General features: G+C 50.7%; 1 protein-coding gene across 5 annotated transcripts in view; it reads right to left on the reverse strand.

Annotated features, from left to right (window-relative positions):
- Nucleotides 1–7,773: 7,773 nt before the first annotated feature.
- The window catches only part of KIF6 (kinesin family member 6), a 378,196-nt gene continuing 367,112 nt past the window's right edge, over nt 7,774–18,857 (reverse strand). For 4 of the 5 annotated variants that reach the window (XM_017957846.2, XM_009205067.4, XM_009205069.4 and 1 more), the window contains 4 exons: nt 18,026–18,076; nt 17,142–17,231; nt 14,835–14,941; nt 7,774–8,149 (listed from right to left, as the gene is read on the reverse strand). In XM_017957846.2, coding sequence (XP_017813335.1) covers nt 8,133–8,149; nt 14,835–14,941; nt 17,142–17,231; nt 18,026–18,076 — 265 coding nt within the window. In that variant the 3' untranslated portion in view covers nt 7,774–8,132. The remainder of the gene's footprint in view (nt 8,150–14,834; nt 14,942–17,141; nt 17,232–18,025; nt 18,077–18,857) is intronic. The other variant, XM_009205064.3, reaches the window with a different exon arrangement.

Raw genomic sequence — 18,857 nt, forward strand, 5'->3', positions numbered from 1 at the left:
CCCCAGGATGCGCAAACAGGGGAGTGGGGAATGGAAGGCAGTCGATTCAGGGCGTGTTTTTGCACAGGTGACTGTTACGGGCAACTGGGTCCCCATCCTGTGCAGAACACGCTGTAGAGTTGTCCCACAGAGTGGCAAGGAAGCTGGGGTGTTTATCTACCTACACTTGTCCCTCGTTAATTGAGGATTGCTCCTGGGGAGGTTAACTCCTGCACTGCCAGCCTGCCCTGCTTGTGGGCTGAGAGCACTCCTGTGGCCAGAGAGTCCCCGTGCGTAGAAAGATGCAGGTGCTTAGGACAGAATGCTACTGGTGTAGATGGAGACATTCCACGAATGCTGCACGTGACCTCCAGGCAGGCTGGGGGGAATCCGGCAGGGCACTGACACTGTCTGTCACAGGCTCTAGTTCTCCACCCCTTTGTCTGGGTCACTGTGGTAAGTGCTGCAGGGAAATTGCTCTTCTGTGAACCTTAATGGAGGGGTGGGTGGTCAGCTTGTCCTGGCATATTAGGCCAATGCCCTTGGAAGCAAGACAAGAGTGGGAAGACCATACCTGCATCTCTTGATGGCCACTCAAATTGAAAAAAGAAAGATATTGTATTTATTTATTTATTTATTTATTTATTTATTTATTTTGAGACAGAGTCTCGCTCTGTCGCCCAGGCTGGAGTGCAGTGGCGCAATCTTGGCTCATTGCAACTTCCACCTCCCGGGTTCAAGCAGTTCTCTGCCTCAGCCTCCCAAGTAGCTGGGATTATAGGCACCCACCACCACGCCCAGCTAATTTTTGTATTTTAAGTAGAGACAGGGTTTCACCATCTTGGCCAGGGTGGTCTTGAACTCCTGACCTCGTGATCCACCTGCCTCAGCCTCACAGGCGTGAGCCACCGCACCTGGCCATGAAAGATATTGTTAAAATATCTGCTGGACATCCCCTGTTAACGAATCTCCCTACATCCCCCCACCTCTCAGACTATAAGAAAAACCCAGAGTTGAGAGTCATTGGAGCTGCAGCAGCAGGAAGCCTGGGCTGCTGTGAGCTGGGATGTGGATGAGGAGTGCAGCCGAGACAGGGAGGAGCAGAGCATCCCCGGGGCCTGGGAGAGATACTGAACCCGGAAACCAGAGGGGAGAGGGGGCCAGTTGCTCTTGGTGTGTGAGGGTCCCGGCAAATATGTTTTTGTGGATGGACCCCTGTGTGTATAAACAATTTGATGGAAAAAAATTTAGTACCAAATTCGTGGGCCCATGTGAGGTATAATGACTGATTTGTGTAGATTTAGAATAATGACAGGGAAGAGGCACTTCGGCATTTGTTTATCATCTAATTGGTTCACATGACGATTCTTTGCCCTGTGGTGGACTGTTGAGTCCCTCAAATCAGCATGTTAGCACAGGTCTGGTGGCCCAATCCCAGGTAGTGCCATGAAAGAAATGCCACACCAGCCAGCAGGAATGATCTACTCATCAGGCTGCTTTCCTGGAACCAGGGACTGACGAGGAAGCCCTAAAACAGCTTCACAGGCATGAGTCCTAGAGCACCTTGGGACAGCTGGTCAACCCTGTGCAGGCGCTGGAGAGCTTCCTGAAAGAAGAAAAGGGAACTGAGACCCACACGAGGCCTGGACTGTGTTAGGAGTGGCCTGCATGGATGACGCTGTTGGTCATGGCTTGTCCCAGCACCAGAGGGAGACTTAGAAAGTCTCTAGCAAAGCACGTCAAAGCACAGGTTTCCCCCAAAACATGGGGCTAAAGGCAGGGGGAATGCTTGCCTCAGTCTAAGGACAGTGATGGAAAAGGCAAACCCAGGAGATATTTCAGAGAAAAGATAACAAGAACATCCCCCACCTGGGGCCAGAAGGGGATGGGTGCTGGCCTGGGGAGGGGCTGCCCTCCCGAGATCAGGAGCCGAGGGAATGGAAAGAACTGGCGTGCTTCTTGCTCTTTGCTGAGTTCCCGCTCAGTGTGGGTGAAACTGGCTCAGCCCTGCTGGCTGGCACGGGGCCATGGAAAACCCAAATAAAGCAGTTAACTCTGAAAAGGTTGCTGCTTCCTCCTATTCCTTGAGAGATGCATCCAGGGCTACACTCAGAGGCCACTTTTTGCAAGGTGAGGTGGAGCTTGTATTCAAGGAAACACTGCTTTTCCCTCCCATATTTGACACATACGTTTTCAACTTCCAACATTCACAGCCAACCTCTCTATACCTGCTCTTGCCTCAGAGCCCTGGCAGTCCCTGGACACGTGTTAGGGAAGGAACGCCATCTCCCTCACATGCTCACGTGGCCCAAATCCCCACAAGTCCCCTTTTTGCCAAGCTCCACATCCTAGGCCTCTTCCCATCACCCGATACCTAACCTGCCACCTTTGTCCTAAGTTTCCCTTCCCTGCTTCTCTCTTTGCACCTTGCTGGGTTCTCACACTCCCACCCACCTTGACAGTGAGTCCAAGCCCATCCTACCCCACCCCAAACTCCTTCTTCTTCTTTTTTTGAGACAGGGTCTTGCTCTGTCACCCAGGCTGGAGCGCAGTGGTGTGATCACAGCTCACTGCAGCCTTAACCTCCTGGGTTCAAGGGATCCTCCCACCTCAGCCTCCTGAGTAGCTGGGACTACAGGTGCTTGCTACCATGCCCAGCTAACCCCAACTCCTTCTTTATCAGATTGTCTTGCTTACTTGCTTATTGTCTCTCTCCTATTTTTTTTTTTCAGAGAAGGAGTCTCGCTCTTGTTGTGAGACTCCAGGCTGGAGTGCAGTGGCGCGATCTCAGCTCACTGCAACCTCTGCCTCCTCGGTTCAAGCGATTCTCCTGCCTCAGCCTCCAGAGTAGCTGGGATTACAGGTGTGCACCACCACATCCAGCTAATTTTTGTATTTTTACTAGAGACGGGGTTTCGCCATGTTGGCCAGGTTGGTCTTGAATTCCTGACCTCGTGATCCACCTGCCTCAGTCTCCCAAAGTGTTGGGATTACAGGTGTGAGCCACCATGCCTGACTTGTCCCTCTCCTTCATTAGAATGTAGGTTCCAAGAATGCTGGCACTTTCTCTGTCTCTGTCACCTCTGACTCTGTCACCTCTGAATCCTCAGAACTTAGCACAATGGATGGCACATCCTTGTCAAAACAATGACCAGATGAATGAGCCATGTTTATGTTTAAGGAATTACAAGGAGCATTTTTCTGCCTAGATTTGAAACACACACCCATTGCATTTTAAAAATGTTTCTGTCTATTTACTCTATCAACTGTGCCATGCCTGGGGCTATTTATATTTCTTTTTTCTTTTTTTTCTGAGACAGAGTTTCGCTCTTATTGCTCAAGCTGGAGTGCAATGACGCGATCTCAGCTCACTGCAAACTCTGCCTCCCAGGCTCAAGCGATTCTCCTGCCTCAGCCTCCGAGTAGCTGGGATTACAGGCATGCACCACCACACCCGGCTACTTTTTGTATTTTTTAGTAGAGATGGGGTTTCACCATGTTGAATAGGCTGGTCTCAAACTCCTGACCTCAGGTGATCCTCCTGCCTTGGCCTCCTAAAGTGCTGGGATTACAGGCGTGAGCCACCACACCCGGCCTCTATTTCTATTGATTGTTCTTCTCCTCTGATGGCCCATATTTTCCTGCTTCTTTGCATGCCTGATTATTTTTTAATGAACACCAGACATTGTGGATTCTTTTTTGTTTGTTTGTTTGAGACGGAGTCTCGCTCTGTCGTCGGGGCTGGAGTGCAGTGGCTGGATCTCAGCTTACTGCAAGCTCTGCCTCCCGGGTTTATGCCATTCTCCTGCCTCAGCCTCCCGAGTAGCTGGGACTACAGGCGCCTGCCACCTCGCCTGGCTAGTTTTTTGTATTTTTTTAGTAGAGACGGGGTTTCACAGTGTTAGCTTGGATGGTCTTGGTCTCCTGATCCTGTGATCCTCCCGTCTCGGCCTCCCAAAGTGCTGGGATTACAGGCTTGAGCCACCATGCCCGGCCGACATTGTGGATTCTATATTGTTGGATGCTGGTTTCTTTTTGGTTTGTTTTTCATATTCCTTTAGATATTTTTGAGCTTTGTTTTGGGACTCAGTGAAGTTACTTGGAAACTTACTGGAAACAATTTGACTCCTTTGGGGCTGGCTTTTTAAGCTTTGTTAGGTGGGATCAGAGCAATCTATCATCTGGGACTAATTTGGCCCCACTTCTGAGGCAGTACCTTCTGTGTCTCTATACAATGACCGTTTTGGGAGGAGGTGTCTCCACTCTGGCTGTTGGAAACATGAACTCTTTCCAACCCAGTGTTATCTCAGGAAATTATTCCACCTGTTCCTTCCTGGCGGTTCTTTCCCCTGCCTAGGGTAATCTCCTCACATGAAGATGTTGATCGGTAGTTAGCTGAAGACTCAAGGGTAACCCTCTGAAGATCTCCAGAGCACGCTCTCTCTCTCTCTCTTTTTTCTCCTCTCTCTCTCTCCTTCTCTCTCTCTCATCCCTGGGACTCTGCCTTGCAAATTTAAGCCACTTTGTCCTCCCTGGAGTCCCAGTTCCATTTCCTCAACTCAGGCAAACCACTGGGCTCTACCTGATTCCCCCTTCCTGGGCTGCAGCCTGAAAACTCACTGCAGGCAGTAAGTTGGAACAATCATAGGGCCCCCCTCACTTGTTTCCCTTCTCTCGGGGATCAATCATACCCTATATTGCTTGTTTTCCAATGGCTGAAAACCATTGCTTTGTATAAAGGATTTTGTCTCATTTTTAGTCATTTAAAGCAGGAGGGTAAATCAAGTCCTTGTTGCTTCATCATGGCTGTAGGTAGCGGTCCTGCTTTTCCATATACAGGATGCTTTCAGTGCCTTTCCACAGGCTGTATGGTGAGACAATGAACTCTGGACTGATAAATCCTAGATCTAGTCATGTACTGTCTCTGGGTTGCAATTTCTGTGCCAGTCTGCTATTGCTACAATTAATGCTATAACAAACCACTCTAAACCTCAGTGGTTTATGACAAGCAGCATATATTCTCATACTAATAGGTCTTTGGGTGAGCCATAGTTCAGCTGATCTGGGCTGGGCTTGCCTGGGAAGCTCTGCTCCAGGCTGTAGATTGGGCTCAGGTCTGCTCTCTGGATGTTCCAGGCTGAAAGGGCAGCAGCTACCCAGGGCGTGTTCATCCTAAGAGAGATCACCGGAGCAAGAGGCAAGCTAAACCATGCGAGCACAATTCAGGCCTCTGCCTGCATCACGTTTGCCAACCTCACATTAGTCAAAGTGGGCCATGACAAAGCTTTGGATGTGTAGTTCTATTCTGGTGGTGAAGAATTAAAACAACATATTCAGTACACCACAGTTTCTCTATCTGCTTTCTAAAAATCCTTTTTAGCAAGATCTGAGCAAGCTACATTTTAACCTCCCTCCTCCAACCTCCTTCCACCCCACTTCCTGTCAAGGGATTGGTAGAGCCAGTTGAATTCTAGCAGGGACTGGGCTGGAGTCACTGGCTAGGCTGCTTTCCAGAAAATGTTTTTGAAAACTCTACATTTTGGCCTAGAGTGAACTCAGATACTTCTTGTCATCCATGGCTCCACTGAGCCCAGGTGGATTGCTGGAAAGTCTTCAAAACACTGAATCAATTTCTCCCATTTGCAGAGGCCAGTGAACTTTGGGAAGGTGCACTGCCCTCAAGCACGTGTTTCCATTGGGAGGGGATGTTCGGAGCAAAAGGCTCCTTGGTCAGTTGCTGCACACACTTTGCATATGGTCTGGACACCAGTGGCCCCAGATCCGAGGTAGTGCATTTTTCTGTCTTCATTTCCTTTCCTGTCTTAGTGATTGCTCCAGGAGGCTGGCTCACACCCCGCTGGGGCCATGCCACGCATCTCTGTCAATAAGGCCTTTGGATCCAGGGGATGATGTCTCAGTGGGAGATCTAATGTCAGAAGACTCTGGCAGGGTATGGTGGCTCATGCCTGCAATCCCAGCACTTTGGGAGGCCAAGGCAGGAGGATCGCTTGAGGCCAGGAATTTGAGACTAGCCTGAGCCACATAGTGAGACCCTGTCTCTACAAAAAATTTAAAATGAGCTAAGTGTGGTGGGGCATGCCTATAGTCCCAGAAACTTTGGAGTATGGGACTCCAAAGGTGAGAGGATCACTTGAGCCCAGGAGTTGAAAGCTACAGTGAGCTATGGTTGCACCGCTGTACCCCAGCCTGGCTGACAGAGTGAGGCCCCCATCTCAAAAAATAAATAAAAGAAAATTAAAAAGTCAGTGGACTGTACCCAGCTCTAGAGGACTGAGGGCACTAAGGCATGCCAAGAATACTGCTGCTGCTACACAGGGGCAAATGCCATGCCATCTTCGGGGCTCCTGAGAGAGAGAAAGAGAGAGAGAGAATGTGTGTGTGTGTGTGTGTGCATTTACATGTGTGTTCCATGGACTCTTGGGGAGGCTTCTAGAATAGAATTTGGTCTTCCTCTGGTTCTACAGACTTTACAGAGGATTTACTATGTTCCACTGAACTGTGAGGGCAAGGAGTGGACCAGAGATGCTGGCCCCTGTCCCGATGGGATTCAATGAGAGCCAGGGGAAGTCAGAGTGACACTAGCCTGAGAAACACATCTGGGTTCTGGCTCATCTACTCATGAACTGAAGGACTGTTTACTGAACGGTGACTCTGTGCTTGGGACACAGCAATGAGCAAGACCAACAGGTCCCTGTTGCATTGGAGCTCTTAGTATTATGGGGGGCTGCAGGTATTACAAAAATAGGCAAGTTCAGAAGGATAATATGTCAGATAGTGATGGAGAAAAAAAATGGTAAAATGGGATATGGGATAACTAGGGGGTGACTCAAGATGGAGTGGTCAGGGGAAGCCCCTGAAGAGGGGATATTTGTCACTAATTAGCGTAGAACAGCAAGCCGAGTCTCCCCTTCACTCGGCTCTTCCAACTGTATAAACCAGGGGTGTGGATTAGAGGAGCTCGATGGGCCTGCCTAGCTTAGAAATGTAATGGTTTTATCTCCTCTCGCATGATCCTGTTACCCAATCCTAAAAAAGGAAAAAGAAAATCAAGCCAATGATACTATATTACCTCTCTGCCCCCCTCCAGGATCACCAGGTCCTATATTTATAGGACACAGACACCAGGAGCAGTGGACAAGCACTTTTATGCAGTTAGCTTCATTTTCAGGTGCCGCTCCTGCTCACCCTCCGCGGCCCCTCCCTGGCTGCAGCTGGGTTGGAACCCCCTGGCCCAGGGGGCAGTTCTTCAAGCACCTCCTTGAGGGCTGCCCGCCTTCCCTCGGATCTGTCATGGAAAGGGTCCATGGAGACAAGACCCCCAGGCAGCTATGTTTTTCCCTGTGGAAGCGGGAAGTGTTGGCCCAAATCCTGCAAGGCCCCAAGTGGCTGGGTGAAGGTTGTGAGGTCCAAGGTACACACACTGCCCTCTCTCGGGCCCTCAGCAGAGCCCCCGGGAGCTGCCTGCTGTTCTCTGGGTGCTATGATGTCCTTAGACCCTGCAGGGCAGATGGCTCCCTGGAGACACAGCTGTTCAGGCACTGCCTCCAGGTCATCCTGGCCAAGAGGCTGATGGTGAAAGATATGGTCTGGGGATCAGGATTGGCCTTCAGGATGCCCTGCATTCCACTGCCTTGCCTGTGGCTGGGACATCCTGCCTGGACCTGTCATGGCCATTTCTGGGCTTCCAAACCAGAGCATGGGCCAAGGGAGAGAGCTGGCAAACTGCTAAAAATAAAAATATTCCCCCCACATTCCATTGGTGTGAGCTTCCTCTGACATTATACTATGACGGTGTATTTCATATTCTGAAAAGTTTATAATGATCTACACGAAACATCACTGCAACAGTGAGCTGAAGCCCTCACCCTGCCCCAGCACTCTGGCATTGCCTGGCCCTGCCAGCAGCTCCAGCAACCACAGGACGGATGTCATGGTCAGCCCCGGCCAGCGTCTTGGTGGCCTCCAGGACAGCATCCTTAAAGAAACACAGTCCCCCTCCATGGGAATCAAAGTCACTAGGTGCTCCCAGCAGCCCATAGTTCACTTCTGAAGCCAGGGCAAGTGAGGGGCGCTGCCTTCATCTGTACTTCATTCTTGCGGGCATAATGCATGGCTGGACACTTCCTGGAAATTCAATTGCTTCCCAAACCTGAAAGGGAGACAGGATGCTTTTGGTTAGGCTGTGGATGCCGACACTGACTTTTCCCAGGATTGAATCGGGAGGAGGGGAGGCCACCGGCCACTGTCCCTGGGTCTTGGGCACTGCATCTGTGTCTTGCCTCCCAGGAGCTGCATTTATACCCCAAGCTCTGAAGGAAGAGGCCCCCTTTGTCCTTTGCAGAAGCTCCACCTCCCTAGGCTGAGACTGACACCTGTTTTCCTACCCTACGGTTTTCTTTTCTTTCCTTCTTCTTTTTTTTTTTTTCAGACAGAGTCTCACTCTGTCACCTAGGCTGGAGTCTTTTCTTTTCCCTCCCTTCCTCCCTCCCTCCCTCCCTCCCTCCCTCCCTTCCTTCCTTCCTTCCTTCCTTCTTTCCTTGTTTCTTGACAGAGTCTTGCTCTGTTACCCAGGCTGGAGTGCAGTGGCACAATCTCAGCTCACTGCAACCTCTGCCTCCCAGGTTCAAGTGATTCTCCCGCCTCAGCCTCCCAAGTATCTGGAATTACAGGCACCCACCATCACGTTGGGCTAATTTTTGTATTTTTACTAGAGACGGGGTTTCACCATGTTGTCCAGGCTGGTCTCAAACTCCTGAGCTCAAGTGATCCATCCACCTTGGCTTCCCAAAGTGCTGGAATTACAAGTGTGAGCCACCACACCCGGACAACCCCACAGTTTTCACTGATGCTCCTACCTAACCCCCAGAGAGATTCTCTCTTTGCTTTTTGCTCCAGATATTAATTATATTCCAGGATGGCTCCTCCTGACCACGTGGCCCCTATCCTGTCACGTCCCATGGCTGGGCATGGAGAGGGTTCTCTGGATTGAGAACCAGGGCCCTTGAGTTCTAGCCAGGACTCAACCCACAGTGTGACTTTGGGCAAGTCATGTCAGTTCTCTGGGCCTCACATTTCTCTTTGCTAGAGCAGATGAGATACCTGGAAAAAGCAAGGTAGCTTCTCGCTCCACAAAGTGTGGTCTCCAGGGGGCTTGTTAAGAAAGGCAGAGTCTAAGACATGGTCCACCCTGGACTTACTGGATCAGAATCTACAGTTTGACAAAACCTGTCGATTCATTAGCACATTAAAGGGTGAGAAGAACTGGTAAGAGTGATATGCAGTTATTTTGCTTAAAGTTTGGCTAATTTAATAAGAGCAAGAGAGAATTTCTGAGATTCTTGGATGAAGTAATAAATACAATGTTTAAAAGAATTGCAGTGGACAGAGAGACTGAGGGGTGAAGCTGGTCAGGGAACAGGTGAGCAGGCAGCTGCAGCCCTCCAGGTGTGGCCACAGGAACCTGGTGGTGGGTGACGAGTGTGGGCTTGGTTGGCTTGATATTGCTGAGGAAGAATGGGTAATTCTTGGTGATACATTGAATGTCCAGCTAGTGCGGAGGAAGAGATTGGAAATAATTCACGGCTGTGAGGCCTTGGTCCTTCGGTTCTAATTCTGTGTGCAAGACCTCTGGCTGGCCTTGCTGTTTAATTAAACAAATATCGTCCTTATTTTTAAGACATTCCGACCTGTCCTAATTGAATCCTAGAATGGGAAGTAAGAAGACAAGGTACACCAGAGCCTATGATGGTCATGTGTTCCTGTCATTCTGGACTTGCGGTTCCCAGCTCTGCTACACAATGGAAATCTCTGGAGAATCTCTAGAAATCCTGGTGCCCAGACCACAGCCCAGAACCATTAAGTCGGATCGCTGGGGTGGGTCCAGGTGGTTATGAGGCATGGCCAGGGCTGAAACTTGCTGCTTTCGTCTCTCTAGTACAAGGACTGGCAGGGCAAGAGCTGGGGGCCTGTGGGCACGTGGCTGCTGATGAGATCTGGGGTCTGATGTTTCTGCTGCACTGTTGAAATGCAGCCTGGGCCAGTGAACGCTGCCGGTGGTAAGGAGCATGGAGTCTGAGCCATCTCCCACCCAGATGATCTCTGAGCCCCTCACACACTTTCATGCAGTAATGACGGGGTGGGTGGGGTGGGGCCTAGGAAGAAATGCTACAGAATAGGGCTGAGAACACGCTCTGCTCCAAGACATAGTTCCTTACATGCACAGACCTCAACACAAAAGGCACCATTTACAGCTCATTCACTTTATGGACCCCAGTTAAGTGATGAAGCTCTGTCTGTATTGGGATTTTGATTACTGTGGGTTCCCAGAATGGAGGGCGTGCTACAGATACACCATTAAAAAAAAAATCACACCTCATGGTGTTGGGCCAGCTCTCACCACAGAGGCCACTTCCCTGCTAACAATTCCTTGGTGCTTGGGCGTTGATGAGGGACTTTAATGGATATTATCTGGGGGAGAATCAGAGCCTGGGCAAGGGCGGAATCTGTACATTTCAGACAGTGAGAGGGAGGCTTGGGGAGCTGACCTGCCCAGTGTCACGCAGAGTGGAGATGGCCTGGGAATTTCCGCCTTTTCCCTCCCAGTTCGGGGCTCTTTCTCTTTCCCTGGGAGGGTTTCTGAACACAGAAGAGAGCTGGAGGGTTTCTCCCAGTGGGCTGGAGGGCTGGGAGAGGCAGGAGCTCTTCCTAACACCTCTTGGAGAAGACAGACTCATGGTTATGGGGGTCACACCACGGTTCCTTTCCAGATGGGAATACTTCCAAACTCAGCGATTAAGCAAGATTAAAAACAAAAAGGCCCTCTAGAAAGGGGTTAACCTCATTTCCTCCGTGTAAAAACTGTCCTTGGCAGTTGGAAACGGCAGAGTTGACTCCACGGATGACTGATGCCCCTTACGGGGGTTATATACCTGTCCACACGTGCCCCTGGCAGGGATTTAAACTTTCCATGCTGTTCCACGCATCCTAAATCAAGTAGATCCATCCTGGCCCTTGGTGAAGCCTAAGAGCTGGCGAGGCTTATGTTAAATTGCCCTCTCTGGGCTCCTGCTCCCGGGCTGACAGTCACAAATTCCCCTTAATGAGCACTCCTGAAGTAACCACGGCAGCGCTGTGTGCTAAATTAAGATTCGAGAGCCCAGGCAGGGAGACGGAGGTGTTTGCTTTGGCTGAGAAGGTGCCTGGGCCCCGGCCTGTGTGTTTGCCTGGGTGCCCTGATAAGTGGGCTGCATATTAAGTGCCGCATGATGGGACCAGAACCATCTGCTGTATGTCCTGAGAGGTCACGCCTGCTGGCCCTTTGGGACCTGGTGGCAGAGGAACCCGGTGTCAACCTGTCTTTGGCTTCCTTTGTGGCCCTGTCACTGAAAAGCCAGAATGAATATTCTTCCTTTCGGAATAAAAATTGAGCCGTGGAAGTTTTGTTTGCTTTGATGAATTACTTCCAGGCTGCTGTTGTTTGGAGAGCAAAGCGCCACAGCTGCAGGGTGGGTAGAGGCTGCGGTCACTCCCCTCCTGTCAATGCTGGTTCCTGTTCCTGAGGCTGAGAGAACTCCTGACAGCAGGGTGGGCACATCTTGGTAGTTGCAGCTTTTCAAGACAGTGTGGCCCAGTGGGGAGAGAGCAGAAAACCTGGGTTATGCTGGCTCTGCCATTTATCAGCTGTGTAACCTTGGGGAAGTGATTCAATCGCTGTGTGCCTCAGTTTCCTCACCTGTCAATAGGGGATCATAATCTTGGCCCTGCATGCCTTACAGGAGCGTTAAGAGCATCAAATGAAACAATAAAAAATGAAACCATTTGCAAATGGTAATTTGCCGTATATATTTTAATACAAGTGCCTGCCCTTCAATCCAGCTCTCTGCACTGCCTGGGGACAGTGTTAGCAGGAGGACCCCGCTCTGACAGGGACCCGGACTTCTGCCTCTTCTGTTTGGAGACAGATGATCACATCTCTCTTATATGTACAAAAGCTTAGTGAACATAAATTAAAGACATTGCTTGCTTGTAGGCTTCTCGAGGGGAGGAATGATGGTCGATTTCTATGGATTTGATACAGGGGAAGGGATATCCCAGCTCCAAAGGATCTCCTGCATATCCAAGCCTTCCTCCACTTGTGCCCCGGACACCGTCCCCTCTACTTTCTCAAGGAAGTTTTTCCTGCAGCTCTGTTCCCCTCTCCCACTGTAGCTTCAATTTCCCTCCTCTGCATGTTTCAGCACATGAGCAAGTCTTTACAGGACCCCTTTACAACACATGAAACATCCCTCTGGGCTCCTGCTTCCCTTCAGCTCCAGCTCCAGTTCTCTGCTCCTGTCAATGCTCAACCTCCTGGAGGAGTTGTATCTGCTCACTGCCTCAGCCTCTTTCCCTTCCATCTCTCGCCAGTCCCCTGGCTAAATAGCGCTTGTCCATGACCACCCTGACATGCAAAATGACCTGCGGTCCACATTCCATCCTGCCACACTCTACTGGCCCGTCTCTCCTTGGAGCTTGTGCTTCTCCAGCTTGTGCCTGAGGCCATACCCACTCATCTGCTGTTCCTCCTTGCACCCTGGCAGTGCCTTCTCAGCATCGCTGCTTCCTCTCTCTCTCTCTGCAACTGTTGGAGAGCCCCAGGGGGCTGTTCTCAGCAATTTGAATGCCTCCATCTCTGCTCTTCAGAGGACATTGTACTCAGTCCTGTGGCTTCAGACACCATCCAGACATGACGACTTGCCCATTTCTTTTTCTAGCTTAGACTTTCTCTCTGAGCTCCACTCATGCTCACCTGTCTACTCGTCACCTCCTCTTAGACGTCAAACATCATCTGAAACTTCAAACGGGGTAGCCAGAACTCTCCATCCCTCCAGATCCTTGCCTCTGATGGCCATGCTTCCCTGCCTTTATCATTTAGCCATTCTCTTAGCTTCTCAGAACAAAAGCCCAGGAGGTGCCCTGACTCTCCTCTTTCTCTTGCATCTCACATTCAGTCTACTGGTGAGTCCAAGCCACAATCATCCCTTGCTGGCACTTTCATGGTAGCCTGGTAACTGGTCTGCCCTTGGCCCCTGCAATCTACACTACATATGACAAAGTGAGCTTTTTAAAGCATCAATCACATCATATCACTCCATGGTTAAAATTCTTCAGTGGGCTTCCACTGTACCCAGAATAAAATCCAAATCTCTTTCCTCTGTGCCTAAGGCTGGTGTGACTTGGTCCTTGTGCTCTTGCTCCCTGCCCTCCAGTCACTCTGGTCTCCTTCCCACCTTGTGGCCAAGAAACGCTTTCCCTTCAGACTTCTCGCTTTCCACTCTGTCTGCTAGGACTGTGCATTCCCAGAACGTGGCGTGCCTGCTCCCTTCTCATGATGCAGCTGTCAGTTTAAAGTTCTCTTCTCAAGTGAGGCCTCCCCAACCTACCCAGCTAAAAGCAGTCTTCCCAGTTACTGTCTACCACATTACATAGCTTAGTTATTTCATAGCACTTACTAGCCCCTCAAACGATCTTACTTATTTGTTGATGTGTTCATTGTCTGTCTCCTTCCTCCCCCTAGAATGTCAGTTTCTCACCTGCTGGGCTCTGTCTTGTTCTCTGCTGTAGCCCCAGCACTAGTAGTAGCTGGCATAAGAAGGCACCCAACACATACAGTGTTTGCTGACTGATTGGCTGTTCATTACTGTTCAGTGCCTGATACATATCATCAGAGTATTTGGGGCATAGATGGGGACTTGGAGATCACTGAATCCAGTCTTCTTTTTTAGACAAGGAAACCGAGAATGAGACAAGATCGCAGCAGAGCTGGGCTGTCCCAGGCCTAAGAAAGGACCTGATAGTGGTGCTGAGGTTGCTGGTCCTGGTGGTGAAAAGAGGATAGTAAGGAAGCAGGCTGGCAGCCAAGCAAGGCGAGGACAGCAGGACCAAGGCCGGCTCTCAGCTGCGGTGCTCCATCCATGCACAAATCTCTTCCTGCCCAAACTGCACACGGCTGGTGGAGAAGCTGAGTGCAGGCCCCGCAGGGCAGGCATCAGTCATTATACATCCAATCTGCCGGCCGATACCATCACGGCGGGGGCGCCTTTCTGGCAATGTGAAGGCAATGTTAAGCCTGCCTAGTAGCCTTTGGGTTATGGGGAGGAGACGAAGACAAAACGCAGGCCTGGGGTAAGGGGCCCTGGGGCTTGCCCTGTGGGTGTGTGCGGGATGGAAGGCAGAAAGAGAAAAGGCCCATCCACCGCAGATGGGAGATGGGCAGCTGCCAAGAGGATGGGGCTGGGGGTGGAGGGGGCAGTGATGCAGGCCGAGAAGAGCCTTCTTCTCTTCCTGTTGTGTGACACGCCACACTTACTTCCTCTGTGATTGTTACGTGTCCTCGGGCCTGGGCCTTCGAGTAGTGTTTACACTTGCAGCTTTTTGGCAAGAACCACACTCTGAGAGGGGAGTGAGTCTTCGAGCCAGGGGTTCAACAAGTTACCAAAACATCGCTCAGCCCCTTCCTGTTTGTAGATGGCTGAGTGAAGGAGACAGCTGACTTTGGGGACAGAGAACAAAGGAGCTGAAGATCTGGAAGAGACAGAGGGCAAGTTCTGCCAAGAGGGGCAGGAGCACCTGGGCTGCCCACTCACTTGGGCCTGTCTTGGTGTCTCTGATGCTGCCCCTTGAGGCTTTCTCAAGAAGGAATCGGAGGCTGGGCACATGTGAGTGACTGGTAGGCCAGTCCTGTGGCTTCAGGAACATGCAGGAAACTCCCTACTCCCCTCCCACCTCACTGTGTGCTCCCCACAAGTGTTGGTGACCTGTGGCCCTGGAGGTGCCACCAAGGGAGGTGAACTTACATTGCTTCTGCAGAATGCTCTGTCTGGCTTTGATGAAGGCCAGGATGTCCGAGTCCGTCTGGCTGTCTCCGGTGAGAGGGATGGACGACATTGGCCTCTTGGGGATGCTGGGGGCAACCATGTGTCACATTTTACTACAGTTTACAACTGGACTCACCACTTGTCTTTCCAAAATGCTTTTCAATTTTTGGTGACTGATCTCACTCAGAAAGTTACATGACACGGCTGGCCTGCTTCTCACTCCCTCCTACCTTCTCTGTGTGGCAGCCACACTAAGCCTCCTGTCATGCAAATTGGGTCAAGTCACTCCCTGCCATAGACCCTGATATGGTTTGGCTGTGTCTGCACCCACATCTCATCTTGAACTGTAGTTCCCATAATTTCCACGTGTTGCCGGGCGCGGTGGCTCAAGCCTGTAATCCCAGCACTTTGGGAGGCCGAGATGGGCGGATCACGAGGTCAGGAGATCGAGACCATCCTGACTAACACGGTGAAACCCCGTCTCTACTAAAAAAATATACAAAAAAACTAGCCGGGCGTGGTGGCGGCGCCTGTGGTCCCAGCTACTCGGGAGGCTGAGGCAGGAGAATGGCGTGAACCCGGGAGGCGGAGCTTGCAGTGAGCTGAGATCCGGCCACTGCACCCCAGCCTGGGCGGCAGAGCGAGACTCCGCCTCAAAAAAAAAAAAAAAAAAAAAAATTTCCACGTGTTGTGGGAGGGACCCGGTAGGAGATGACTGAATCATGAGGTGGCGTCCCCTATACTGTTCTCGTGGTAGTGAATAAGTCTCATGAGATCTGAAGGTTTCATAAGAGGTTTCCCCTCTCACTTGGCTCTCATTCTCCCTTGGCTGCCACCATGTAAGACGTGCCTTTCACCATGATTGTGAGGCCTCCCCAGCGACATGAACTGTGAGTCCATTAAGCCTCTTTCTCTTTACAAATTGCCCAGTCTCAGGTATGTCTTTATCAGCAGTGTGAAAACAGACTAATACAGACCCTTTAGTGGTTTTTCACCACTCATAGAATAAAACTCAAACTCTGTCCCATGACCCACCAGGCTGTGTGTCATATGACCCCGATTCAGTAGCTCCAGCTGCCCCCTCTTCTTTCAGTGACTTGCATTTACCAAGCCGCATCCAACCTCAGGACCTTTGCTCTGATGCTTCCTCTCCCTGGACTCCCCTTCCCCCAACCGTCACATGGCGGCTGCGCTTTCTCTCACTGCCTTCTCTATCCTCTCACCACCACCCCTCCTGTCCTCCCATCCCCGATTTACCCAAACCAGCACCCCATAACCTGGGGCCTGTCAACTTCTGCGCCCAGCTTAGATGTCATATCCTTCAGTATTGTATCTTCAGAGCATCCCCACTCCCCATGTGACTTAGCTAGTTGACCTCAAAGCAGAGATTACTATTCTCCTGTCTCTCCTTAAAAACAGAACCATATTTAGCTAAGTTGCCACAAGTAAAAAAAACGACCTTTCCCAGACTCCTTTGCTGTGATGTGTGGCCAGGTAGCCAGGTGATGGCCAATGAGATTTGTAAGTAGAAGTGTTGCGGGGCAATCTCCTTAGAAAGGGAGGGCTGTGTGTGCCCTCCCCCATCCCCTTTTCCATCCAGCTTCTCCATATAGCATTCCCCTTCAGCAAACTCAGAGCAGTACATTTGCCTGGTCTTGCCAACTTTCTGTCTGTCCTCACCCCTGTGCCTCTGCACAGCAGGAGGCGGTAGCCACTTCCTTAGAAGGCAGTAAGGATGGTATGTAACAAGGGGCTGGCCATTCCCACAGGTAGTTTTGGGTGTTGGCTTTCCAGCTGCAGCCCAGCTGGAAGTGCTAAAGCAGAGTCCAGGCAAGCAGGGCAGTGGCTGAGCTGGTGAGAGGCTGAGCAGCCATTCTAGTTAGAGGATACAAACACCCATGGTGCTGATCAACTCTGCTAAGCCTGGAAGCAAATGCTGCTGGGTCTTGAGGCCAGGCTTGTTAGCTCCATGCTCTGCTCTGTGGTGGGGCTGCCCTAGGCTGGCTCTTTCACTTTCTGGCCCCCAGGTACATCTATTTACAAGAAGATATGAAGCAACTCTGCCCACACAGGGCCCTGGTGACTGTGGGAGAAAACCTCCCCGCTTTGAGTTGGCCTGTGTGAGAGACTCCAGGGAATTCCCAGAGGGCCAGGGCAGATGCCAGACCTGGGCTCTGTCTGTGTGGCTACTAGACGAGGGGCTTTTTCAGGGAGTAGATTGGAGATGGAGGCCCACTCCGTCTACTGCAGGGGCTGTCACAGGCATTAAAGGAGAAGACCACAGACCTGTCTTCCAGTGGGGTGCTGGTGCTGCTCTGTTTCTGGCTGTGTGGACTGGGGCAAGGCGAGGGCAGGATTTTCCTGGCATTCACATCACTGCAAAACACAAACCAACAAAAGCAAAAGGAATGGGGGCAAATTTATAGAAGATAAATTCAGGGTTTGTATCTAGGAGCTGTTATGGACTGAATGCATCCTCTCAAAATCCATATGTTGACACGCTAATTCCCAGTGTGATGGGGGGCCTTTGGGAGGTGATTAGATTTAGATGAGGTCCTGAGGGTGGGGCCCCTGCACTGGGATTAGTGTCCTTATAGGTATAAGAAGAGGATGAGAAACTACAGTGCATGCTCTCTCTCTCTCTCTCTCTCTGTGTCTCTCTTGGCTCACTGCAACTTCCACCTCCGGGTTCAAGCAATTCTTCTGCCTAAGCCTCCCGAGTAGCTGGGATTACAAGCGTGCACCGCCACACCTGGCTAATTGTTTGTATTTTTAGTAAAGATGGGGTTTCACCATGTTGGCCAGACTGGTCTTGAACTCCTGACCTCAAGTGATCCACCCACCTTGGTCTCCCAAAGTGCTGGGAGAGACAGCACACAGCAAGAAGGAGGTGCCAGCAAGTGAGGAAGGAGGCCCTCAGCAGGAACTGAATCTGCTGTGCTATGGACTGGAGGTTTGTGTCCCTGAAAAGTCAGGTGTTGAACCAAATCTCCAATGTAATGGTAGTACAGGTGGGGCCTTTGGGAGGTGATTAGGTCATGAAGGCAGAACTCTCGTGAATGGGATTAGAGTCCTTATAAAAGGGGCATCAGAGAGCTCCCTGGCCCCTACCACCGTGTGAGAATGCATCGAGAAGACAGCTGTCTGTGAACGAGGAAGGGGGTCCTCACCAGACATCGAATCTGCCAGTGCCTTGACCTTGGACTTCCCAGCCTCCAGAACTGTGAAAAATAAACATTTGTTGTTTGAGCCACTCGTTCTATAGTATTTTGTTATAACGCCTGAGCAGACTAAGACAAGAGCCAAGAATCCTGTCTTGGATGGTTTACACAGTAATTCTCTTTTTTTCTTTCTTTCTTTCTTTTTTTTTTTTTTTTTGAGATGGAGTTTCACTCCTGTTGCCCAAGCTGGAGTTCAATGACGTGATACCCTGACCTCAGGTGATCCGCCCACCTTGGCCTCCCAAACTGCTGGGATTACAGGCGTGAGTCACTGTGCCTGGACTACACAGTAATTTTCATTGTTAGGGCATGCATCTGTTGGTTGTAGAAGCTGAACAAACGATGGCCACAACTGTTATTGATAGACATGCCAGGCTCTGTGAAAGTGCTCTGCAAACATCATGCCATTTAATCCTCTCAATGACCTAAGAGGTGGATGTCATCATCTCCATTTTATACATGAGAAAACAGGCTTAGAGAGATTAAAGAAATTCTAAAAGTTATCCAGCTGGTAAGTGGCAGAATCTGGAGCTACTCAGGATTCTCTGAGGCTCCAGAACCTGTGCTCTCAGCCACCATGCCTTCCAACTGCGCTTGACTCTGTGGCATTCTGGGAACACACACTGGCCTACGCCTGACCGTGCTGCCTGCCCCTGGGACCCAGCTTCATGCTCTCTGAGTGAGAAGTCAGATCCAACAGCGCACTAGGTGCAGCTGTGCCTGTTCACCTAGGCCGCGGACATGTGCGCCTTGCCTCGGATTCCTGGCCCAGTGCAGTGGA

The sequence above is a fragment of the Papio anubis genome, chromosome 6 (assembly GCF_008728515.1).
Source record: "Papio anubis isolate 15944 chromosome 6, Panubis1.0, whole genome shotgun sequence".
Lineage (NCBI taxonomy): Eukaryota > Metazoa > Chordata > Mammalia > Primates > Cercopithecidae > Papio > Papio anubis.